This window comes from Misgurnus anguillicaudatus, chromosome 22 (assembly GCF_027580225.2).
Source record: "Misgurnus anguillicaudatus chromosome 22, ASM2758022v2, whole genome shotgun sequence".
In the NCBI taxonomy this organism is placed as follows: Eukaryota; Metazoa; Chordata; class Actinopteri; order Cypriniformes; family Cobitidae; genus Misgurnus; species Misgurnus anguillicaudatus.
The window spans coordinates 47,686,433-47,712,744 of NC_073358.2; the positions used below are offsets into that span (position 1 = coordinate 47,686,433).

The following is a 26,312-nucleotide window of genomic DNA, read 5'->3' on the forward strand; positions in this document are numbered from 1 at the left end:
TGCACACGTCTTGGACTCTTGCTCGGACCTGAATGTGTGCATCTTGGACTCTTGCTCGGACCTGAATGCCCGCGTCTTGGACTCTTGCTCGGACCTGAATGCACGCGTCTTGGACTCTTGCTCGGACCTGAATGCACGGGTCTTGGACTCTTGCTTGAATCCGAATGGGCGCATCTTGGACTCTTGCTCGGACCTGAATGCGCTCGTCTTGGACTCTTGCTCGGACCTGAATGCGTGCGGCATGGACTCTTGCTCGGACCTGAATGTGTGCATCTTGGACTCTTGCTCGGACCGGAATGCACACGTCTTGGACTCTTGCTCGGACCTGAATGCACACGTCTTGGACTCTTGCTCGGACCTGAATCTGTGCGTCTTGGACTCTTGCTCGGACCTGAATGTGTGCGTCTTGGACTCTTGCTCGGACCTGAATGTGTGCATCTTGGACTCTTGCTCGGACCGGAATGCACACGTCTTGGACTCTTGCTCGGACCTGAATGCACACGTCTTGGACTCTTGCTCTGACCTGAATGTGTGCATCTTGGACTCTTGCTCGGACCTGAATGCACGCGTCTTGGACTCTTGCTCGGACCTGAATGCACGCGTCTTGGACTCTTGCTCGGACCTGAATGCACGCGTCTTGGACTCTTGCTCGGACCTGAATGCACGGGTCTTGGACTCTTGCTTGAATCCGAATGGGCGCATCTTGGACTCTTGCTCGGACCTGAATGCGCTCGTCTTGGACTCTTGCTCGGACCTGAATGCGTGCAGCATGGACTCATTCTAGAAGCTGAACTTGTGATATACGCGGTTCTGACATTTTCTTGCACTAGAGAGGCTGCGCAGAGGGTTAAAACCAGCGAGTTTGTTGTTTCAACTCCCTGGCACGTAGGACATTTTAGACTTAATGATGCAGATGTATTTATGGCAACAGGTTTAAGAAAGTTGCAGTTATGAGTTGTTGCACTTGCTTCTTTTTTTTCCACCAATCAAGAGACTTGTAGTAGTGGGGCAGTAGTTTAATAAATGAGTAAACCCCAATACCGCCCCCCAATACTATTGTGTATCGGAGATCTCACGGGCTGAAGATAGGACGATCTCCAAATGCGGCATATCGCCGAACACTACCGTAAAGTAACTGCGAAAAAAAGGGGTTTTCATTGTAGTTTTGCGTTCTATACCTCTTTTGAATTGCCTGAAAAAGCACCTCACACGAGCATAAACAACTTTTTTGCGAATTTATGGAAGTTTATGTGAAATTGACATGTTTCCATTGAGCGCATTTTCATTTCGCTGTTTTAATTTGCTTAATTTATAGACCGCGTCATCGGACGCACGTGCGGTGACGCGATTATGCGTCTGAGCGATACTTTACTTCCGTTCTCTGTTTGTTTAATGGTGTGACTAGTTGCTAAACTGAACTCTTGAGCAAATACCTTGTCGAAAATAACAAATGTTTTGGTTTCCTAAAGACGAGGTAAGACCGCAATCATGGATTACCGCTATTAATGGGACGTTTGGCAGCCGATCTGTTGTTAAGATTGCATACATTATATAGTACACATTTTACACATAAACATTAGCTAAGTGTAGTTTTGATACGCTTTAGCTGAACTAAGGTAATCTATTTGTTGTTTATTTAGCTTGTTATCAGAAATAAACGACTCTAAAAGGACTTTGTTGTTATTGATTCTTAGCGGATTTTACATTTGTTCCATGAAAGCCTTTGTTTATTTCATTACTGCTGAAACCGTCTATTGAGCTAGTGATCTCTTTTGCTATTGCAAAAATCTGTAGTCTGCCAAGTTGTTCCAACCAATGTGAACATTATTTTATGTATGTTGTGGGTATAAAAAATGAATCAATTAAATATGTGGATTCTGTTTTATTAATCTTGCTCTCTTTTTTTAAATCTGGCAGGTGAAAACGAAGATTCTGGAAGAGGAGATCTACTGTCCCCCTGAAGCTTCGGTGCTGTTAGCCTCATATGCCATCCAAGCTAAGGTCAGTGTTCCTCTGAACCCACTCTTTTCTTTTTAAACCCTATTCTCGTATTGACACCTGGAAAGATGCTAAACCATAAAGTCCTGTGGACGTCCCTTCAAGGTCGACATCTATCCCATTACAGTGTCACCGCGGACAGAAATGCATTTTATTAAGCAGCTGTCAGCTTGATTGACAGCTTCGGGGCAACAAGAACATGCGATTTATCCCAAAGCCTTGGCTTACTGCACACATCTCACCTTGTGCCAATTTAGAAATCTCGCTCACGTCAGAAACATCGGATGGCTCTGAAACTGGACGGGAATTGGCCAAAGCCTTTGTTTGCTTTGTTAAAGTACTTTGTAAGCCTCACATGGCTTAACACGCTTACGCATAAAGCCTTTGAAAGTTTCTTGGGGCTTAAGAGCAGTTAAATGTACTACAAACCGTTATAAATTTACTTTTGTGCCTCAAGCAATACAGTTATTTAATAAATCTAGGTGATTTTTTTTATTGTTATTTTTTTTTCTTTTTTTTTTCATTTCTGTTTTTTTGTGGTTTGTGTGTGTTTTAATGTATATGTTTATGTGTTGTGAGACACCATGTAAGCTTAACTTAATTGCCCTAAGGGGATTAATAAAGCTCTAAACTAAACTAAACTAAACTAAACTAATTTGTGGTCAAATGTTGTGGTAGATTCATGCGAACCTCATCACTTATCGATTCAGATGTTTACAATTAGATTTTAAATCAATAAGCCATGAGAGGCCAGTATTTGGCCGAGTGTTTATTCTGTGTTAGGTTTGTAAATCTCACTTCTGTTTCTGTTTATGCCTTTACAAAATATTCACTGTGTTATCTTCATCTGCTTTCCGATCTAAAATTTGGGTCATGGAAAATGAAGCATTGATGAACTGAATAGTATATATCTAACGACAGGTGTGTGAACCTTTCAACCTGGCTCATCCGATCAGATTTGTTTTAATGTGAAAAACAGCATGATTTCGGTTCATGTGCATGTTTGGATTTATTTAGAGACAGGAAGTTGAGGAGAAGCGATGAAAGAACAGAGAGGAAGAATTAAAGAAATGGGAGTATATGCATAGACATCTAAGAAATATAAAAGGGGTAGACGTAAAAGTTGATGGATGCCATATTGCATGCGGACTCAAATTTCTACCTCTGCAGTCTTTTTTGAGATAGCATGATAGAATGGACAATTAAAGCAACCATTCGTTAACACTTTCAAAAGCCTTTTTTAGTGAAACCAAATGAATTTACTCAGATTCAACATGAAAAGCCAAATTGATGCTGATTGTTATTACTTTGCCTTTTCTGATTCTGCATAAAAAGGTAAAGTTGCCATTTTTGCACTGTAGTGCTGTATCTGTAAGTTTGTTTCTTTGCTGGTCTGATATCTAATGACGTTCGTACGTCGCAGCGATGCCATAGGGTAGTGGTCTTCACTATTTTTTCATGAGAGCCACACTGATAGGACAAAGTCGAAAGGGAGCCACTTTTACCACAAAGTATGAACAGTTACGACTCAAATTTGTATCTGAGACCAGATGATTTCCCCTAATTACCAAAAAAAAAACCTTTTACCTTAATGCTAAGCATTGTTATAATGTGCGCATACAGTGCCCCCCAAACCACTAGGGGGCCCCCTTGCTCTTAATTTCATGCAGAGCTGCGCAGACCAATTGGCGTGTGACATCACTGTGCCGTGAATGCTATTCGAAACCATTACGAGCAGTCGTACAATATACACAAAAAAAAATGGGACTTTTGCAAACCAAATCTGTTACATTTCATGAATGATTTTAAATTATACAGTACCCTTTTGAAAAAGTAAAAACGAAACAGCTCTGAAAACATGCAACATTTTCACTATTTTTTTTAGCTCGTTTTTTTCTGTTAACATATGTGACTAATCCCTCTTGTTCATTTAGCATTGAGCAAAAAGTGTTTTTTTTGTATTTGATGTCATTATTCAATAAAAAGAATAACAAGTAATATGATTTTAATTAAATGACAATCGCTCTGACTCTGTGCAAGTGCTGCATGTAGTTGAACATGCTTATCGACATGCATCTTGATATAATGGGTATGGTTTTCTAACAAACAGTATGAACACTACGAAAATTTAATTAAATCAAATTAGAATTATTTATACTTTCAACATAATGCAACGGTACTATTAGCAGCAGGACAAAAGTAACAAGTGTCAGGAACTCCTGACATTTACTTTTATTTTGAAAACCTCAGATGTGTTAGAGCACTAAATAACCTGTAGATTGATCAGTACTGTAACACATTAAATGAGCAACACAATGTGTTATAAGAAAAAATGACTGCTTTAGCAATTTACTTATCATAGTCGAAAACAGCTTTCTGGACCTACACGCGTGAAATAACGCGATATTTGTTAGCTCTGTCAAGGGTTGTGTGCTAAAGATGCTGTCATATTTTGGAATGCAAATGTTGTCAGGGCTCTAAGAAAATTGCTTTGTTACTTTTGTCCCGCATTGTTTTCGTCCTGATGTTCCCCTACTTAAACTTTTTAAATAAAATAATCTAAAAAATAAATGCTTACTAACAAAAAAAATATATTTTATTTGTTTAATCTGCATGTTATACAACAGCACAATATAGGGCTGTCAAAAGATGAATCGCATACAAAAATAAATGTTTTTGCATAATGTATTTGTGTGTATATATATATATATAAATACACACATACATGTAAACATTTAAGAAAACGTAATATATCTAGGTTTTATGTAGGGATGTGCTTGAATGGTCGAATTTTCGATCTGCAATAATAATTCGAATAAAAAAATGCTATTCGAATTTTTGTTAGTTTTTTAATGTGCCACCGGAGGGTTACGACTTATTTAATGGTTTTTCACTTCATATATACTGTCTTCTACAGACTTTAATGTAAAATATACACTTTCACCGGAGCATTGTGCCTTTCTTTACAAAAACATATGCCGACTGTGCAGTCCGTTATGTCCGCTATGTTTTTTTGTTCGCTCCGGACTCTTAAGGCTGGGGTATACATTTTTTCCGCGGACGCGTGTGCGCACGGCCGACCGCGGACCCTCCTGATGACGAAAATGACGTCATGAGGACGGTGCGCATACGCGGGCGTCCCTAGTATACTTTCGGCTTAACTTGGTGTTTTGAGTTTGTTTACATGATGATAGCATACTTTGTCAAGTCCTCAAACTTTAAACTTTGCTTGGGTTTGGGTATAATATAATTTCTGTAAGATCAAACAGTACTGAATTTCATACTAACGACCAACTTGAAACTAAGGATTTGACTCAGACTTTGTTTTGTGCGGGGTTTTAACTGCATTTTTTTGTAGGCTATTTAAAAAAAAATTACGTTTTAATTAACATAATTTTAAATAAACGAGTACTCGAATATTCTTTCATTATGAGCTTAAATATTCGAATATTATATTATTGTTAGTTTCATGTAGTTTTATGTACCAATAAAAGAAAATTACCAGATTAATATTAACTATGTGAAATACTACTGACAAAAACATTAAAATGGATGAAAAATAAATGCTTTTAATAAAAGTTGAACATTTAAATGTGTTATTAAATTACAGAAAAATGTACTTAGTCTCAGGGTGTACTTCAAATAAATAATTTAGATTAAAAGGGGTTCGGCTTACAAAAACGCTTGAAAACCCCTGCCATAGGGGAATAATTTTTACCTTTGTTATTCTCACAGGGGCAGTACCTATTCAAAAATACACTTTTGTACCTAAAAGGTGCATATTGGTACCTCTGAGGTACACATTGGCACCTTAGTTAAATATCTGGTACATATTAGGACCTTTGTACCTTTTTATCTGAGAGTGATACAAAGAACCTTTCGTGAAACCTTTTGTTCAACACATTGAAAATCAAAAGCTGTTTCAGTCAATGAGTGATATTACAACCCTGTAATTTCGCATGATATTATGCGTACCTTTCTCTCTTCCTACTTATCTTACCCATAATGCCTCTCATGAAAACACAGCTGTATTTCATTCTCTTTTGATTTGAAAGAGCTTTTATGTGTAAAGCAACTATGCATTACTCAATCAGTTTAAGTGAGTACAGGTGCACATAATTGCTGTATTTTCCACTCACTGTGTGGGTCCACTTTTGCCTTAATTCATATCTCGAATATTAATTAGGCTCATTTTGAGTTTTTGTTTCGGTCCTACAGTATGGTGATTACGACCCTAATGTCCACAAGCCGGGCTTCCTGTCCCACGAGGAGCTGCTACCAAAAAGAGTGAGTGTGATTTTGGGATGGCTGTCATTCCCTACTAATTATGCATATTGTGTGAATTAGGAGAGCCCGGTAATGGAGCTGTACAGATTCAGCGGGCCTCCCGTAGGGCGTCAGATGTGTGAAAGCTCTTCTGTCAGTAAATACTGTAAAAGTGGTGTTTGTTTACTCCACAAGCTTTCAAAGTCCTCTGAAGGATTTAAATAGCCTGATTTAATTAGACAATGTCCTTCAGCTCAATTAAATATCGCCTTATGCGCTGTTTACCTGCTTTTACACTTAGTTTGATTGCTTGAGTCAGATTCCACCTCTTTTATTATTTGGCTATAAAACATGATATGATGAACTTGGGTGGCTACTCTTTTAATATATATTTACATTAATATACATTTCTATTTATATCAAATGCAAAAAAACTTTCCATCGTTATTCTGCACTTAAAATATCCCAATTTCTATACATTGCGTTGTGTTCATGTCACGCAACGTCATCAACATGACTTATCTGATCATATTTCGGTTTCTGTGTATCACTGCAGGTGTGTGTGACATCATCCATGCACATCACAAGCAGTTAAAATGTTTATAGTAGTTATGTTTGCTACAATTAGCATAATTGCATCGTTTTGATTCAAGTATTGTGTTAACATGAAGTAAAGTTTAATTGCTCATTATAATGACATTTTAGGGTGCCTGTAGAAATTGTTCTTTGCGTGCACACATTTGCTATGTTTATATGCACAAATTTTGGTCAATCTGAAAGAATTTAATCTGATTGCAAAATGTTAGTTTACATGTGCATTCAATATAATTCAAACCAAAAGTTTGTGAAGCGTACAGCCAGGGTTGCTAGGTTCGCGTATCAAAACCAACTCAATAGACATTCAAAACTAGCCCCAAAACATCCAAATGACATCCATATTCGCAGCCCAAATACTATTAACTAATAAATAACTAATAACTAATAAAAAAAATGCATGTCTGGATAATTGTACAAAGTCGAAGTTGAGTTGGAGAAAGTTGTTGTTAAAAAGTTTTCAGATATAGGCAGGAATTTAGTTTTTTTGAAAGGCTAGTTTTGAATGTCCATTGGGCTAGTTTTGTTATGCAAATCTGGCAACCCTGGCTGTGCGCTTGCGCAGACATTGCGCAGATTATATAGAATGTGAATGTAAACAAACATTTTTATCAGATCGCAATTCGGATTGACACAATTTTGTGCATGTTAACATAGCCAATGATTCAGATCGACACCACTGTGAAAGCACCCTGACACATGAGGTTACCAGAGTCGTTGGGTTAGTTTTTGTACAACTTTTATAAGATTTTTATTTGGGGTTTTTTGTGTCATGCAGGTTATTAATCTGTATCAGATGACCACTGAAATGTGGGAGGACAGAATCACGATCTGTTATGCAGAACACAGAGGCAGAACCAGGTATTGTTGACACTTGCCTCACAACCCATAGACCAATGGTTCCCAAACCGGAGGGTGCGAGATGGTGCCAGGGGGCCATTTTATGACATTTTATAAAATATATTACTAATCTATGTGATCAAACCTCAGAAAAATATAGCTACCAACCAACAGCACTACACTGTATCATTTAATATGTTTTGTTTAATTCAAATATTAAGTTTGCGATTATTTATGTCATTTTCTTTGAGGGGCCGCGATAGGATGCACCCTACACAAAGGGTGGCGCACTCCGGAAAGTTTGAGAACCACTACAGTAGACGGTTCATGGACTCTCTTATGATAATTGCATAAAAATGACCTGTGTTGGTAGGGCTGGGCGATATTGACTAGGGCTGTGCAAAAATATTGATACAGCTAACTATCGTGATACTTTTTTCCACGATAGTGTGTCGATATTTCAACCTGTGCTATCGGTATTTTAACAATTTAATAATTCCTCTGTGTGCATCAAATGACCTCCTCTTCCGCTGCTGTAGTTGTCACTGTCCAGTTGTCTGTCATATACGGCCATTCAGCCAATGTGTCAGAAAATTTAAAAACACTTGCAGCTTTCGCGTGGACGCACTTTGGCTTTAAAAAAAGAAAAAGTACAAAAAAATCAGCTCTATTTTTTACATTTTTTATAAAAAGAAAGAAAAAGCATTGCAATGTATCGCAACACGCTGCGCACAGTACCGTATCGTGATACATTGTTAACATGGGCCATATATATATATATATATATATATATATATATATATATGTATATGTATCGTATCGTGAGGCCCTTGCCAATACCCAGCCATAATATTGACCAAAATTCGGTATATGGCAGCATACTATAAATATCTCAGCATTTCCTACAAGTGGAATAAATGTTGACATGAGTCAAAGGCTCATGTGAGATGTCACAATCATCTTTATTTAAACAGTGATTGTATGATGAGGAAGATCATATCGGACCATACGAATATAAATGGTATTGTCTCATCCCGCTGGGGAAAAATACAGCTATTACCAAAACTCAATATGCCACCAAGCCCTAGTGTTGGACACGTCACCTATCAGTCTATATACTTTTACTTCTAAGTTGCAGGGTCTTGGTCAAAATAGGGTGTAAAGGGGACAAACCTTGGTCAATATTTAAACTTCAGGCTCTGCAGGACTTTATTGATGAATACTCTCTCACAGGTGTGATTTGACTTGAGCTGTGTCCCAATTTTTGTAAAATACAATAAACTTTTAGGATTAGGGTTCATGCATCCTTCAAAGGACGCGACCTTCGACGGATCCAGCCTTGAATTGGAACACAGCTTATGTGTGCATTTTGTGAGGTCAAGATGAATAACATCTTTGTGTAGAACGAGCATAAAAACAAATTGGTTTACTGTGATGATGAAACAGACTTTTTGTGTTGCTACAGCACCTATTAAGACACTTTCCTATAACTTCTATCCTATGCATGCATTAAAATCTCTCACACACACACACACACACACACACACACACACACACACACACACACACACACACACACACACACACACACACACACACACACACACACACACAGAGCTTCAGAACATTTAAGTACTTTTTCTCTTATTAACCTGGACCCCCCCTCGAAACAGAAACCCAAGAAATTACATGCCCAAACTAAGATAGATACAGTTCATAAAGCCATATCCTATCACTTGTATTGCGTTTCCCCCTGAAGTCCTTTTAAGCCAGTCAAGATTGCATCATCATTCAGATCAGATAATTCCGTTTTAAACCATTTTCCACATTCACTCACACTTTGTATGAAAACAACATTGAGTGTTAAAATTTCGAATCTATTGTATTAAGCCCGATTCAGGCGGTAATTGTTTCTCATGAGGGTGTCCGCCATAAAACTCATGCATTTGGATGAAGATAAATTTAAGTTTATAAGTCGAAACACCTGGAAATGCGCTGCATGTGTGTTTTAATTAAATGATGATTCACATGACCTGGATACTTGGTTATATGTATATGGGGAATGCTGTTGTGTAATTGAATACATTTTAAAACTGTATTTAGTGTGGCTAATAGGCATTTTAAACTTTTTTGTTATTTTCTTCTTTATTTCAGGGTGCACACGGGTCCTTAAAATCCTTAGAAGTTTGTGAATCTGGGGGGGGGGGAATTCAAGGCCCTGGGAAGTTTTTGAAAATATACATACATAGATAGCCTACAGGTCATTGAAAGTGCTTGAATCTATTTTATGCAAGAAGTTTTCTGGAAAAAAAAAATCCATATTATTCCCTGTGTAGTGTAGGATAATTATATATCTTATATCTTCTGTATGCGAATATTGATTCATACTAAAATGCTTTTTTGCATAGTTGTGTTTGACACATGAAAACGTTTCAGGCTACGTATGTAACTGTTGTTTCCTGGGAAGGGAATGAGGCGCTGCGTCTCCCTTGCCATAATTCCTGCGTCCCTGTAATGCCGTCTTTGGCAATATTTCAGATAGGGATATAATTCCTGGCTCCCACGTCACCTTGTCTTTGTCGTTAAGCCTCACCATTGGTTGAATTTGATATACACATTCAGATGCACTTACCCTTGGAGGCGTCCCCAAAGTGTCACCACAGTGACACAGCGCGAGTTCCCTTGAAAGGGAACTGTAACAATGTATCTTAAAAGGTAACTCGATGTAACCTTGCTCTCACTTGAAATGTGTCCCCACATTTAGTCCTTGAATTTGAGGGTATTGGATTTGGAAAGTCCTTGAAAGGTCCTTGAATTTGAAGTTAACTAACGTGTGGGAACCCTGTTATTTATATCAGCTCGCACTGTAGTGGAGCGATGATGAAACTTTGTTACATATACTCCATATAGACTACCTCATCATTTCACTTTTAAAGGTGTCAATTTTAAAACGCACGCAAAGAAAGGCACATCACTGATGCAGAATAAACGCGAAGCCTGTGATCATGCAGTGCCTTTCAGTGGACTGTAAGGAAGTGAAGAATGACTTTTGCATTGATCCTCTTTTATAAACTCAGAGATCTGCAATTAAATTACCACACAACCTTGGTGTTCGTCAAAAAACAGTAGGTAATTCGGCTGGGGATTTTTACGCGGGTGGTCAGAGAAAAACACTGACATTCTGGATTTAGATGGCAATAAAATTACTGACTACCCCCTGGAAATGATGAAAACACCTTTTGTCCCCACTAGAAAAAATTACCATACTAATAGGGTTATAGTCTATAATCTAGCATGTATCAATTGTTTATAGTGAGTGTTACCAGAATCAGTTATACTAAAACAATATTTGTGTGAGCTGTAATTCTTGCATTCAAAGTTAGTCGAGTCTCATTAAAGCCCTACAGAGGAATACATTTATTTTGTGTCTAATTTATTCCTGTTTTCTCTCTTCCTCCTGCCTTTCTGTTTATTATGTTTTGCAGAGATGAAGCCGAGATGGAGTATTTAAAAATAGCTCAGGACCTGGAGATGTATGGGGTCAATTACTTTTCCATTAGGGTAAGAAAAGTTTCTGCTGCTTTACTGTAGTAATGATTTGAGTCAGATCTCGCTGGGTTTGGACACCTAAGACATTACAGCCAATGCTTGAATGAATCTTTCATAATTGTTGACCTAATATCTTTAAACTTGCATAGTGAATACAGCTCTTTTTTCTGTGACTATCCTGCTTGAAAAGTAATTATTTTATCTTTTACATTTCTTCCAACTATATGATGTCTGTTTGATTCTAATAAAAGTACAATAAAGTTATGCAAGTTTAATCAAATGGACTGAATATCTCCCATGTATTTTTCTTCAAGAATAAAAAGGGAACCAACTTGCTGTTAGGTGTTGATGCTTTGGGGCTTCACATTTATGATCCGGAGAACAAACTGACACCCAAAATCTCTTTTCCTTGGAATGAGATCCGAAACATCTCTTACAGCGATAAAGAGGTAGCTATCTTCTGAACCGCGTCACTTAAACTCCTATCTAAGTAGTTTAATGTTAGTAGTTAATTTGCTAATTTCCCTTGTCTTTTCCAATTACATCTTCAGTTTGCCATTAAGCCTTTGGATAAGAAAGCAGATATCTTTAAGTTCAACTCCTCGAAACTGAGAGTCAATAAACTGGTGAGTTTTCTGCAGGGTTATTTTCTGCAGTAAATTGATAACCACAAACTCAGTGTTGTGTGACGTAGTGTTTCAAGATCTGGGCTGGTAGCCAGAAATTGTAGTTTCAGTGTGCGGCCCCCCTTGTGTACGGTGCATTCCTTCGTGGCCCCCCAAAGAAAATTTGTGACAAAAAACTGTTCTAAAACTCAACATTTTAATAAAAGAAATATTAAAAAAGTAGTGCTTTGGTTAGTAGCCTTATTTTTTTAGGTTTAATTACACAGAATTCATGATAAATTAATGTATTTCATAAAATGTCATAAAACTGGGGCCCCCCAGGCACCATCTCGCGGCCCCCAGTTTGAAAACCACTGCTCTAAAGAATTGTCATAAGCTGGTATTTAAGGTGTATTCTTTTAAATATACTATTCATTTTTGGTAAATTTTAACTAAGTGACTAGTATTTCACTTGGGGGTGGTACCCTTTTTAAAAGTACAGCTTTGCACCAGAAGAGTTTATATTAGTATCTAAGAGGTACATACTGGTACCAACTGTAAATCTGTACTTAATGATACATATGTGACCATGGACCACAAAATTTTGTTTAAAATTAGATGTATACATATGTACATAAATAAATAAGCTTTCCATTGATGTATGGTTGGTTAGGATAGGACAATATTTGGCTGAGATACAACTATTTGCATTGTTGTTTATTATTTGAAGATTCTTCAGCTGTGCATCGGGAACCACGACCTCTTCATGAGGAGACGTCGAGTGGATTCACTGGAGGTCCAGCAGATGAAGACGCAAGCTAGAGAAGAGAAAGCACGAAAACAGGTTAAAAAAGAACGTGATTGCACATTTAGCCTGAAATTCATTTTAGACGTTAACTACCCACTTAGATGATTAATCTGAAGGAAATTTATGAAAGTTGAGGGAAACTTATCCACCTTATTTTCTAACACGGAAGTAAGTGATGTGACGTGATATGGGCGGAGCGTTTGCCGTGAAAACACGTGCTATTCGCCTCAAATGCGTCTTCACCCAGGTTGAAAATATTTAACTCGAGCGAAAAATTCACATGACACGAAGTTAAATCCCGCGAGTAATCTAGAGCGATGCGATTGCTTTTAAAAATGACTTAAAGGAACAGTATGTAGGATTGTGGCCAAAACTGGTATTGCAACACAAAACTTGTGGCTAAAACCGGTACTGCAATCACACAACTGGTGGCCAATACACAAAATGACAACATAAACATCAGTTGAGGGCTGCAACTCCACTTTTTAAATGAAAATATCCTGGCCAGACCACTGTTGTCAGTGATATAAGTATTTGAAATGAAAATTATTTCTTAATGTGTAATGACATATCAGGGCCATTTTATGATTAATTGATATACATTTCTTACATACTGTTCCTTTAAATATCCTAATTTAACTAATGTCCCAAAACAGCAATTTTTAATTGACTGTTATGTTTGAGTTTCTATGACACATCAAGCTTATCACGTATCAATGTGACGCTTCCTTCTAACAGTCAGCAACAGTATCTTTCTCATTTGACAAATTGAGTTATTTAAGCAGATCATAATAAGCATATAAAATTTTTATGCAAAATATTATTATAATCGCTTCTTATGCACTAGAGGTTGACATGGGCAGGTAATTTAGGAAATTATTTACTTTTTAAAACATAAGAAAGGTATGTGCAAGCACATTAACAACTATTATATAAACATCAATCAATACGTAGTTTATGTTGTATTTAGTACTGTAATCTGTTTAGAAAAAAACAAAACATTTTTGTAGTAATATATGATAGCAGATTAAATAAACCAACTATAAATCAGCATAATATTAATTGTTTTGAGCAATTATTGTATTTATTGCAGATTAAATAAACCAGCTATAAATCAGCATAATATTAATTGTTTTGAGCAATTATTGTATTTATTGTTTACTGGCATTTTTTATGAAAGGTTTTACTAGATGGATGCGTGGATAGAGATCATGGGTGCGCATGCACCACATCCACATTCAGCTTGGGTGCGTGGATTAAGGTCAAAACAAATGTTTTGTAGAGATCTACTGCGTTTGTACCAGTTATTATGGCAACCCCTAACTGCACGCATTATGCAAATCTTTCTGGAAAGACTACCCAGTCAAAATGGCACACTCATGTCACTCACAATGCAACTACCATTAGCTTAGCGTCTCACCGGAAGTCTTACACAAAAGAGCCAAAGATGGCAGCCCCCACAACTATGTCAAAAATAAGTTGGATGGATATAAAATCCTCCCTCTATGACTTTAAGAGGAGCTTTAATGTAATGTATTTGTATAGTGTTTGTAGAATATACATTATAATCCTCATAGCTGCTTGTTTGCCAGCACAATGTGATGCAATCATACAGTATGCTTATTTATATTATTTTGGAAGTTAGTTAGGTTTACACATTAATGCAAACCATAATTGTATTAAATGTGGACAGGTTAAAGTTGTGAAAATGCATGACGATAGCTGGTAGATATGAATATATGCACGATCCTAAGAGAAAATGAAGACATTTTATTTATACAACAAATGGATATCTAGGTGCTTTGAGATCTTGATCAGGAGACAGATCAGTTTTAAAGGAATAGTCTACTCATTTTCAATATTAAAATGTTATTACCTTAACTAAGAATTGTTGATACATCCCTCTATCATCTGTGTGCGTGCACGTAAGCGCTGGAGCGCGCCGTGACGCTTCGATAGCATTTAGCTTAGCCCCATTCATTCAATGGTACCATTTAGAGATAAAGTTAGAAGTGACCAAACACATCAACGTTTTTCCTATTTAAGACGAGTAGTTATACGAGCAAGTTTGGTGGTACAAAATAAAACATAGCGCTTTTCTAAGCGGATTTAAAAGAGGAACTATATTTTATGGCGTAATAGCAATTTTGGGAGTACTTCGACTCGGCGCAGTAACACCCTCCCTCTCCCATTATGAGAGTGAGAAGGGGAGCGGACTTTTCAGGCGAGTCGAAGTACTCCCAAAAGTGCTATTACGCCATAAAATATAGTTCCTCTTTTAAATCCGCTTAGAAAAGCGCTACGTTTTATTTTGTACCACCAAACTTGCTCGTATAACTACTCGTCTTAAATAGGAAAAACGTTGATGTGTTTGGTCACTTCTAACTTTATCTCTAAATGGTACAATTGAATGAATGGGGCTAAGCTAAATGCTATCGAAGTGTCGCAGCGCGCTCCAGCGCCCACGTGCACGCACACAGACGACAGAGGGATGCACCAACTCCTCCCAGCCAAGGTAATAACATATTTCAACACTGAAAATGAGTAGACCATTCCTTTAAGCCGGTCGGTCAATCTATCTTCACTTTGTATTAGACTCAAACAAAGGCGTTACTGTATTATAAGCGAGCGGCACATAAAAACTACATTACTTCAGCGGTGTGTGCATTGATTTAAACACAATGCTGAATTTCTGGCCCTGGTGTAACAACACAGAGAAAAAAATAGTATATTTCTTTTTCCTTCCTAAGCATAGCATATTCTAAATAGAAGCAAGTTTATCTGTCATAAATTAGACTTTTACAACGCTGATGTTGGCTTTACTTTGTAATTTAAGTTACGAATGTTTACACGAGTCCCTATAAATGATTGCACTTTTGGGAAGCCATTATCTTGCTATAGAGAGCTCGAGAAGTGCCAACAAACCAGCCGGCGTCTCCAGTAAATCTAAGACTTTATGGTCACCGTGAGCACTGATTTCCTTCTGCACCCTTAGGCACCCTTAACCAGGTGCTGAATTTGTGATCCACTAAACCCATTTAGCGGTGCAGCAGTGAAATATGGATGAGTTTTTCACCTCTCTGTGTAGATGGAGCGCCAGAGGTTAGAGAGAGAGAAGCAGTTGCGTGAGGAGGCAGAGAGAGCCCGCGATGATCTGGAGAGGCGGCTGATGCAGTTACAGGACGAAGCTCAGATGGCCAATGATGCACTGGTAAGAAACTCAAACATCAGCCACACTAAATAGACTTCCCATCAAACAATCAATATTTGCTGGAGCAACTCATTCGACTTGTGAGCCTCGGATGGTCTTTTATGGCATTGTTATGGGTCTCGTTTTTTCCACAAAGAAATTAAAGGGGTACTCCAGCCAAATATCAAATTACCCAATTATTTACTCGCCCTCAAGCAATCCAAGACACATCCATCACATTTCAGACAAACACATATTGAAGTTATTTTAGTAAATGTCCTTGCTCGCCCAAGAAGAAATGGTAGAAAACGGGGATCAGGGAACAACTTCTTTCTTTAAACCCCATAAAAGTACATTCATCCTTCACAAAGGTAATCCACACGGCTCCAATGGGTTAATTAAGGCTTTCTGCTGGTAATTGATGCGATTTTGTAAAAAATTATCCATATTTTAAACTTTATAAACTGTAATTACTAGCTTCCAGTAATGGTGCCATTTTGGACTCAGTTGATACACGAGAGAGTTTTAGCATAGTAAGCGCTTCTTGCCATGGGTACAACTATTTACTGTAATGTAATTACTTTTTCCTTAAAACAATAAAGTAAGGGATTACTCTTATTTTTCCAGTAATTTAATTACAGTTACTTCTGATGTATTCTAATCTAAATACTGTGTATGGACTGTAATGCAATTATTTATAATACAATAGTGGATTTAACATCAAAATTTAAAGTCTAAGGTTAAAATGCATGTTTTTTTATGTATCCTTCTCACTATAAATACTTTGAGTTAATAAGAATATTGTTAACATACTAGTGTAGTTTCCAATTCTAACTATTAACTGGTTGGTTATTAGCATTAAAGGATTAGTCCATTTTCTTAAAAAAAATCCTGATAATTTACTCACACCACCATGTCATCCAAAATGTTGATGTCTTTCTTTGTTCAGTCGAGAAGAAATTATGTTCTTTGAGGTAAACATTTCAGGATTTTAATAGACTTTAATGGACCCCAAAACTTAACAGTTTTAATGCAGCTTAAAATTGCAGTTTCACAGAACTCAAATTAAAAATATGCACTTTTAAACCACAACTTCTCGTTAAAATTGAGTTGAAACTGCAATTTTGAACTGCATTTAAACTGTTACGTGTTGGGGTCCATTAAAGTCTATTAAAATCAGAAAAATCCTGGAATTTTTTCCTCAAAAAACATAATTTCTTCTTGACTCATCAAAGAAAGACATCAACATTTTGGATGACATTGTGGTGAGTAAATTATCTGGATTTTTTAAAGAAAATGGACTAATCCTTTAATATTACTGCGATATTGTCTGTTTATTAGTACTATAAAAGCACATATGAATGTCTGATTCTGCAAAACATTACTCTTCATCCTTAATCCTACTCAATTCCTACCAATACTTAAACTTAACTGCTTTACTTTTAATAAGCAGTAATTAGGAATATTAAAGCAAAAGTAGTTAACAGTTAATTAATAGTGAGAATTGGACCTTAAAAAGTATGATTAAAATAATTTATGTACTTTAATATTATTTATTCGAGATGTTTCAAGTCTATCTTTGTATCATTTACTAAATAGGATTTAGAAAGTAGTTAGTAATAATTAATTAAATACTTTTTGGAGAAAGCAATTTGGACAGTAATCTTATTACATGATTGATAATTAGTAATTAATTACTTTTTTTGAGTAACTTACCCAACACTGGTTACCGGAAGCTAGTCATTATAGTTTATTATTATAGAGAGTTTTAGCGTAGTAAGCGTTCGTTGCCATGACTGTCGTGAATCGTCCATGATGGGTCTTTGGGTGTAACTAGCTACTAGTAATTAGTTGCTGTAATTTAATTACTTTTTCCTTAAAAAGTAAAGTAAGTGATACCTCATATTTTCCAGTAATTTAACTCTTTCTTCGCCAGCGTTTAAAAAAAGTATATTGATGCAAAAGTAGTTAATAGTCAGTTAATAGTGAGAATAGGACCTTAACTCATTCCCCGCCAGCTATTTTTTTTTCAAGTTGCCAGCCAGCATTTTTTGTGATTTTTACAAAAGTTTCACAAAATGGCTTACAGGAAATTTTAAACTGCAAAAATATATAAACATACAAATATATCAAATAAAAGAACAGACCCTCTGCTTTCAATCAAACAAACAAACAAAATGGGGAAGAAACCGTTTTATCCTATCTATTTTATAAACTCTTTAATATAGGTCTTTTTCTTCAAAATATTTTTTTAGAAAAAAGCTGAAATAATTGCATTTTTGTGAAGGATTTTTTTAGAGATCAGATTCAGAACAATTATCAAAACATACACGGAGTTTAAAATAATTAAATAATTTTTTTGCATTGCTTTTTCTATAAATTGGTGTCGTGGTATTACAGAATAACATAAAACCTCATCAGGATTATGTTTTTCTTGCAAATATTTTCTCTTAATTGACGAGATAACTTGTCAATGGCGGGGGAAGAGTTAAAAAGTGTGACCAGAATAATTTATGTACTTTTATTTGATTTTATATGATTGTATAATTTACTAAATAGTATTTGTATTTGTACAGTAATCTAATTACATGATTGATAAATTAGTAGCTAGTAATTAATTACTTTTTTTGAGTAACTTACCCAACACTGGTCCCAGAAGCTAGTTATTATAGTTGATAAAGCTTAAAATACGGATATTTTTCTTACAATATCGCATCGACTACAAGTAAAAGACCTCTTGGAGCCGTGTGGTTTACTTCTGTAAATGCACTTTTGTCGGCTTTAAAGTCAGAAGTTCCCTGATCCCTGTTTTCTCCCATTATAAGCTTGGGAAAGCAAGGACATTTACTAAAATAACTCTATATGTGTTTGTTTGAATGATAATGGACATATGTATCTCCGATTGCTTAAGGGTGAGCACATCATGGGGTAATTTTGATACTTAGCTGGAGTATAGCTTTAAGAATAAATCTTATAAAATGTATATGAAATGTTAATTATGTTTGACATTTGCTCTGAACAACTATTCTGTTAATTTCCTCCATGTGGTGTCTTCGCTCTCAGATGCGTTCGGAGGAGACGGCAGAACTGCTGGCAGAGAAAGCACAAATCGCAGAAGAAGAGGCCAAGCTGTTGGCACAGAAAGCAGCCGAGGCCGAACAGGAGATCCAGCGTATTAAGGTCAGAGAGATGATGGACCTTCAGACACACCTTGCACGTGACAGATCCTTCATGACATGTAAGCGCTGATGAGATTCTGATTTATTTTATTGAAAGGTGACGGCAATTCGCACTAAAGAGGAGAAACGGCTGATGGAGCAGAAGATGTTAGAGGCCGAGATGCTCGCGCTGAAGATGGCAGAAGAGTCTGAGAGGAGGTACATTTACTTTACTCATACATTTTTTATGAGTATGCGTTCCCTATGCGAAGATACGGTAGGGGTAAACTAAAAGTATAAGGTTAAAAATTGCATCTTTATAAAACGAGGTCAATTTCTGACACTTGTGTAGTAGACGTCAGATCAATCATCATCTCGCTGGTTCTGTGCTAGTGGCCATTCACAAATCCATCAACTCGGAGCATCTAGTTCATACGTGACACTGTGTTGATGTCATAGGGGTCATGCTGGTATAGTTGTTAGTGAGTTTTTCATTTGTACTTCTGAGATTTCAGTACTTCAAAGGTTTCATTCACTCGAGTGAATAAATCACATATTTATTCTCCGCAGGGCAAAAGAGGCAGACCAGCTGAAACAGGACCTGCAGGAGGCGAGAGAGTCGGAACGCAGAGCCAAAAACAAACTGCTGGAGATCACCGCCAAGTCAACGTACTCGGTACTCGCATGTCCACAAACCCACTACTGAGCTCAACAGCTTATAAGCACTATGCAGGCGTTTGTCTTTGTTAATCTACCGAGATTATGATGCCGGTCCAGTTTTATCTCCAGGAAAAAAGAGTTTAAACTCTGTACGGTTATGGTTTTAACGCTAGTCTAGTTTCGCCTCTTGGTCATTCGTCGATGTCAGGATAATTTATTTAAACAAACATCACATTCAACAACCATTCCATTACTAGGAAGAAAATATTTCCTCTTTCCCAGGGAGAATTTTTCTGCTTCGCAAAAACCACCCTAATGCATTTGAGCAGAAATATTTATACTCATATTTGGCTGTCCAGCTTAAAAAATGGTTCGGTAGTCATGTAGGGCCCAAGCTGTTGGTGTGGCATCGCTGTAATACGATTACAAATAGGTTCGGTTTGTCTGACTGTCGAAAGTGAGAGACTGTAGCTTGAATACCTCCATTGAATACATACACCAAGATTGATTACACTTAATGACTGAGTGCTCTTCATAGCTGATTGAATTGCATGGCTATTCAGGCATCATTGTAAGCTTCGTATGGATAATGGATATAAATGCAGTAAAAAAATATTTTATTACCTCTTAAATGTATTTTAGCGCTATTACAGTGATGCTGTTAATTATTAGTCTAAGCATTTGGGAGCTAGATTCTTCCTTACTTTCAAAGCTTACTGGATACTCTTGAAATCCTATGGGATGCTCATTGGTACATTTGGCATGCATGGTGAGTTAAAGGATGACCGGAGGTCAGCATATTATTTCAAACATTAGCTCTCTCAATGGGTGGGTAATGTTGGATCTTTTCGAGCACTTAGAAATCAATTCAAAGCATCGCCGCTGTCTTTCTTTTTGCTTGCCCTGAAGTCTTGGTCTTTTGACAAAATCTTAATGTGGTTGGCTGCTGAAAGCCTGGGCTTGGCTTTGTTTAGATAACCTGCATTACCTGAGGCCAGTGAATGCAGTTAATGAAGCTTTTACTATTAAGCGCTGTAAGTTGACCAGTCATAGGTTATGGATGTAGATGTGTGATGTGTTAGGCTTAAAGTTAACCTGAAATTAAAGGCATAGTTCACGCAAAAATGAAATTCTGTCTTCATTTGCTCTAGAGATCGACCGATATATCTGTTTATCTATCTATTTATCTGTCTATTTTTCCCGATATTTAAGCATTTTCCCATTATCGTGAATCAGTTTTGTAATATCGGATTGTGGGCTTTTTGAGAATTGCACTGGACTTCCATTTTATAACACCGTCTGAGAGGAGAGGGGACATCAACAACCGAGTCTTGTTGTTGAGTCCTGATAGGGTGACCACCTGCTAATAAGCCCAAGGGGGGACAAGGGTTATGTTTCTGAGGGACAATGTGGGACACTCCCTGGCGCAGCAGTGCACCCAACCCATGGGCAGACTTATTTATAGTGGTTTACCCATTTCTAGCACATACCACCTTACACTGCAAAAAATAATTTTCAAGAAAAAAATGTCTTAGTATTTTTGTCTTGATTTCAGTAAAAATATAAAAAAATTCTTAAATTAAGATGCGTTTTCTTGAGTAGCAAAACGACCCAAAAATATAAGTCTAGTTTTTAGACCAAAAATATCAAATTTAAGTGATTTTGTTCATAAAACAAGCAAAAATATCTGCCAATGGGGTAAGCAAAAAATATTGCACTGCAAAAAATGTCATTCTCACTTAGTATTTTTGTCTTGTTTTCAGTAGAAATATCTAAAAATTCTTAAATTAAGATGCTTTTTCTTGATGAGCAAAATGACCTAAGAAAGTAATACTAGTTTTAAGACAAATAATATACAATTTAAGTGAAATTGTACTTAAAACAAGCAAAATTATCTGCCAATGGAGTGAGAAAAAAATTGTGAAATAAGATTTCTTTTTTCTTAAACACTTAATTAAAGTAAAATTTTCTCACTCCATTGGCAGTTATTTTTGCTTGTTTTAAGCACAAATTCACTTAAATTGTATATTTTTTTGTATAACAACTAGCATTATTTTCTTAGGTCATTTTGCTCATCAAGAAAGTACATCTTGATTTAGGAATTTTTGGATATTTCTACTGAAAACAAGACAAAAATACTAAGTAAGAAAGTCATTTTTTGCAGTGTGAACATTTTTCTTAGACACAAAATTCAAGAAAAATGTGTTTTGTGCTTGTTTTTGCACAAAAACACTTAATTTTGTGTAAACATGTTTTAATGACATGTTTGTGCATGGCCCTTGACTTCCATTCTGAAGCAGTCAAGAGACACTTTTAAACGAGTCAAAAAGTCATGACACGACCCATTGTCAAAATTTCAGTGTCCATCACTGTAGTTCATCCAAAACAAACCAGAAATGAGACTCAAAGTGTTAAATACCGGAACTATCCTTTAACATAAAAAAAAATGTTGGTTAGTGTTTCATGACGCTTTAAAGGGATAGTTCGGCCAAAAACAATATTAAACCCATGATTTACTCACCCCCAAGCTGTCCGAGTTGCATATGTCCATCGTTTTTCAGACAAACACATTTTCGGATATTTTAGAAAATATTTTAGATCTTTCGTTTGATTAAATGTAATGTTACGGGGTCCAGCAATAGTCCACGACCTTCAAGTCCAAAAAAAGTGCGTCCATCCTTCACAAATTAAATCCAAACGGCTCCAGGATGATAAACAAAGGTCTTCTGTGGGTAATCCGTGCGGTGTTGTTGTAGAAATATCCATATTTAAAATGTTATTAACGTTATAAACTACCTTCCGGTAGCGCCGCCATCTTAGAGTGATGCGCATTCAGGATGAGAGCTTACGCAGCGTACAGAGTTTCTCTGCTGCTGCTCTGTCCCCCGCCCTCCGAATGTCGTCATACGTCACTAAGAAAAGTGCGTACACTACGCTAATACTCTCTCCTGAGTCTAAAAGCGGCGCAACCGGAAGGTAGTTTATAACGTTAATAACATTTTAAATATGGATATTTCTACAACAACACCGCACGGATTACCCACAGAAGACCTTTGTTTATCATCCTGGAGCCGTTTGGATTTAATTTGTGAAGGATGGACGCACTTTTTTTGGACTTGAAGGTCGTGGACTATTGCTGGACCCCGTAACATTACATTTAATCAAACGAAAGATCTAAAATATTTTCTAAAATATCCGAAAATGTGTTGGTCTGGGAAGCGATGGACATGTGCAACTCGGACAGCTTGGGGGTGAGTGAATCATGGGTTTAGTATCGTTTTTGGCCGAACTATCCCTTTAAAGAGAAATGAGCCTAAAGAAGAAAACAAGAAAACATGTCTGACGCACTTAGAGGTTTTGTTCCTATCAAGTATTCCTGGAAATCATCCATCTTTAGCTGTTTTTTGAATATATTCATGCAACAGACCGGACAGAGCTTAAAAGACAGCAATAAATGAGTTGTGAATGATATTATAAATGAGGTGTAAATGACAAAATTAATGAATTGTGAATTGTGTTTTATAGCTTTAAATGTGGTCATCCAACCCTACACATTTTACTGTTATTCTTTTATGGAGGTGCTTATATACATTCAAAGTGACTTTGTTTGCTTTTCAAAGGTTTTAAAAAGGCTGTTTAGAAAGAAGTTTATGTTGTAATCATATTTTCAGATGTAATATTTTAATATAAATCTATGGATGTCTGATTCTTCCTAGTCTACGCCGCTGTCTGCCAACGCTCTTTCTCCTGACGGCACTAACTTCAACTACAGCACAGAGAACCTGAGTTTTGACTTCAAAGACACGGACATGAATCGACTGTCCATGGAGATCGAGAAGGAAAAGTGAGTTCAGTCGCTCTGATCTGTTTCTTTGCCCTCTTGACATGTGTCCACTCGCTCTGAACCATCTGTACTTCTACACATATTTGTTTCAAAGTGGTCTTACTTTATAAAGACGTTTCTGAAGTTGTATAGCATTTTTCTGCCAGATAATGTTAATAATAATCTAAAGAGAGAAATAACTTGAATATAATACTGAAGTTATTTGATTTTTTTAAAAACAGTTTGGAAAAGGTAGTCGGGCCTAGTACCAAAACACACTTGTAGCCAATCAGCAGTAAGGGGCAACGTCATTGCCTGGGTTGCGTATGTGTGGGGCAGGTCCATCAAAAGAAGGTCTAAAAAATCTAGACTTAGAAGGTGTCCAGCATCAGAATTTTTTAAAAGCCCTTGAAGCCAATTTTTTGGCACATATAAGATTAAAGGAATATTCCATTTTCTTAAAAGAAAAATCCAGATAATTTACTCACCACCATGTCATCCAAAATGTTGATGTCTTTCTTTGTTCAGTCCAGAAGAAACTATGCCTTTTGAGGAAAACATTGCAGGATTTTTCTCATTTTAATGGACTTTAATAGACACCAACATCCAATACTCAACTCAACACTCAACAGTTTCCCTCAACGGAGCCTCAAAGGACCACAAACAATCCCAAACGAGGCACAAGGGTCCCATCCAGCAAAACGATTGTCATCCCTGACAAGAAAAACAACAAACATACACTTCCAAAGCACAACTTCTCGTCCAGATCCGGTCGTGATGCGCCAGCGTGACCCCACGCAATACGTCATGACGTCAAGAGGTCACAGAGGACGAACGCGAAACTCCGCCCCAGTGTTTACAAGTGTGGTGAAAGAGGACCGTTCCTACATTGTTGTATGTCAACTGATACTAATTAATGTCTTTGTGTCAGTTTATTGTTTACAATGGTCCGCAAATGTGCGTTTTATATATGTAACACGTGACCCCCCTACGTCACTACGCATTTACGTTAGGTCGGCTGGACCGGATCTAGACGAGAAGTTGTGCTTTAAAAGTGTATATTTGTTATTTTTATTGTCAAAAATGACAATTGTTTTGCTAGATAAGACCCTTATGCCTCGTTTGGGATCGTTTATAGTCCTTTGAAACTACGTAATTTCTTCTTGACTGAACAAAGAAAGACATCAACATTTTGGATGACATGGTGGTGAGTAAATTATCTGGATTTTTCTTTTAAGAAAATGGAATATTCCTTTAAGGTCTGAACTTACTATAACCATTATTTTTAGAGGATTTAAAAATATTTTTTATAGAAATATTTAAATTTTTTTAGATTATCATTATCAAAAATTATCATTACCGTAACATGATATTACAATAAATATATGCATTTACAAACTCATGTTTCGGTAATGAGAACTAAAAAGTTGTCTAGGTACTATGACAAACTAAATCTCAACTTTTATCTGGAGAGAAAAAATAAGAACTGCTTACCTGGTAGCCATCTTGAGTGTCACAGTCAATTATGTCCCTTACGAATTTTTTTTTTTAAATGTTAGTTCCTTGAGGGCTTAAACATGATTGAAAATTGTTGCGGAGGATGAGAAAATTGGTCTTGGACACAATTATATTCCTTTATTATTGTTTCTACATTTACCAATGATCACCAAATACCACATGTTTCTTTACTCTTAATGTTTATAGTATAACATGCACTGAAGCTTTTTATTTTTTTAGATTTTTTAATTATAAATATTTCCATGTCAAAGAACCCAAATACAGTCATGTACACATTGCGGTAATGAAAAATTTCCCCTTAAATGTGGAAGAAACAACAAAATTGGTTTGTATGATGTCATTTTTAATCATCATGTGCAAAATAGTACATGAAGAGATGTTTGTAACTGTATGCTTCTTATTTTGATACTCTTACTTAATCTTTTTTTCCCCAAAATGTTTCATGACACCTCATAAGTCTAATTTAATTAAAAGGTACAGTGGTCCTTTAGCTCCACTGGGGAGCATTGCGTTAGCAGTGCTAAAGGTTGTAAGTTTTGATAAAAAAAAATGTATAGCTTGAACTGAAATGCATACTGAAATGTAAATGAAATATGTGACCCTGGACCACAAAAACAGTCTTAAGTCACATGTGTATATTTGTAGCAATAGCCAACAATACATTGTATGGGTCAAAATTATTGAGTTTTGTTTTATGGCAAAAAATTATTAGGATATTATATAAAGATTATGTTCCATGAAAATATTTTGTAAATTTCCTAACGTGAATATATCCAAATTTAAGTTATTTGAGTGGATGCAGTTGCTAAGGACTTCATTTGGACAACTTTAAAGGGGATTTTCTCAATATTTAGATTTTTTGCACCCTCAGATTCCAGATTTTCAAATAGTTGTGTATCGTATCCTATCAATCAAATCATACAATAGTGGAAAGCTTATTTATTCATGTTTCAGGTGCTGTATGAATCTCAATTCAGAAAATGTACCCTCATGACTGGTTTTGTGGTCAAGGTCACATATATGTTAAATATACATACATTACTTTCATTACTGTACGCATGTGGGCAGTAGACAGCAAGTTAGCTCCTTATGTGTGAACGGAGCTCAATCGTGTGTTGTGTTCGTCAGGGTGGAGTACATGGAGAAAAGCAAACATCTTCAGGAGCAGCTGAATGAACTGAAGACAGAGATTGAGTCATTAAAGCTAAAAGAGCGAGAAACGCCGCTGGATATCCTGCACAATGAGAACGTTGAGAAAGGAACCAGCAAGCAGAGCAACTTTAAAAAGCTCAGTTAAGTCATT

General features: G+C 36.6%; 1 protein-coding gene across 2 annotated transcripts in view; it reads left to right on the top strand.

Annotated features, from left to right (window-relative positions):
- The window catches only part of nf2a (NF2, moesin-ezrin-radixin like (MERLIN) tumor suppressor a), a 49,610-nt gene that overhangs the window by 13,660 nt on the left and 9,638 nt on the right, over nt 1-26,312 (top strand). For both annotated transcript variants that reach the window (XM_073861239.1, XM_073861238.1), the window contains exons 5-17: nt 1,918-2,001; nt 6,217-6,285; nt 7,637-7,719; nt 11,184-11,259; nt 11,562-11,696; nt 11,799-11,873; nt 12,583-12,696; nt 15,749-15,871; nt 18,914-19,030; nt 19,127-19,227; nt 19,579-19,684; nt 23,385-23,512; nt 26,138-26,295. In XM_073861239.1, the coding sequence (XP_073717340.1) occupies nt 1,918-2,001; nt 6,217-6,285; nt 7,637-7,719; nt 11,184-11,259; nt 11,562-11,696; nt 11,799-11,873; nt 12,583-12,696; nt 15,749-15,871; nt 18,914-19,030; nt 19,127-19,227; nt 19,579-19,684; nt 23,385-23,512; nt 26,138-26,295 (1,369 nt within the window). The remainder of the gene's footprint in view (nt 1-1,917; nt 2,002-6,216; nt 6,286-7,636; nt 7,720-11,183; nt 11,260-11,561; nt 11,697-11,798; nt 11,874-12,582; nt 12,697-15,748; nt 15,872-18,913; nt 19,031-19,126; nt 19,228-19,578; nt 19,685-23,384; nt 23,513-26,137; nt 26,296-26,312) is intronic.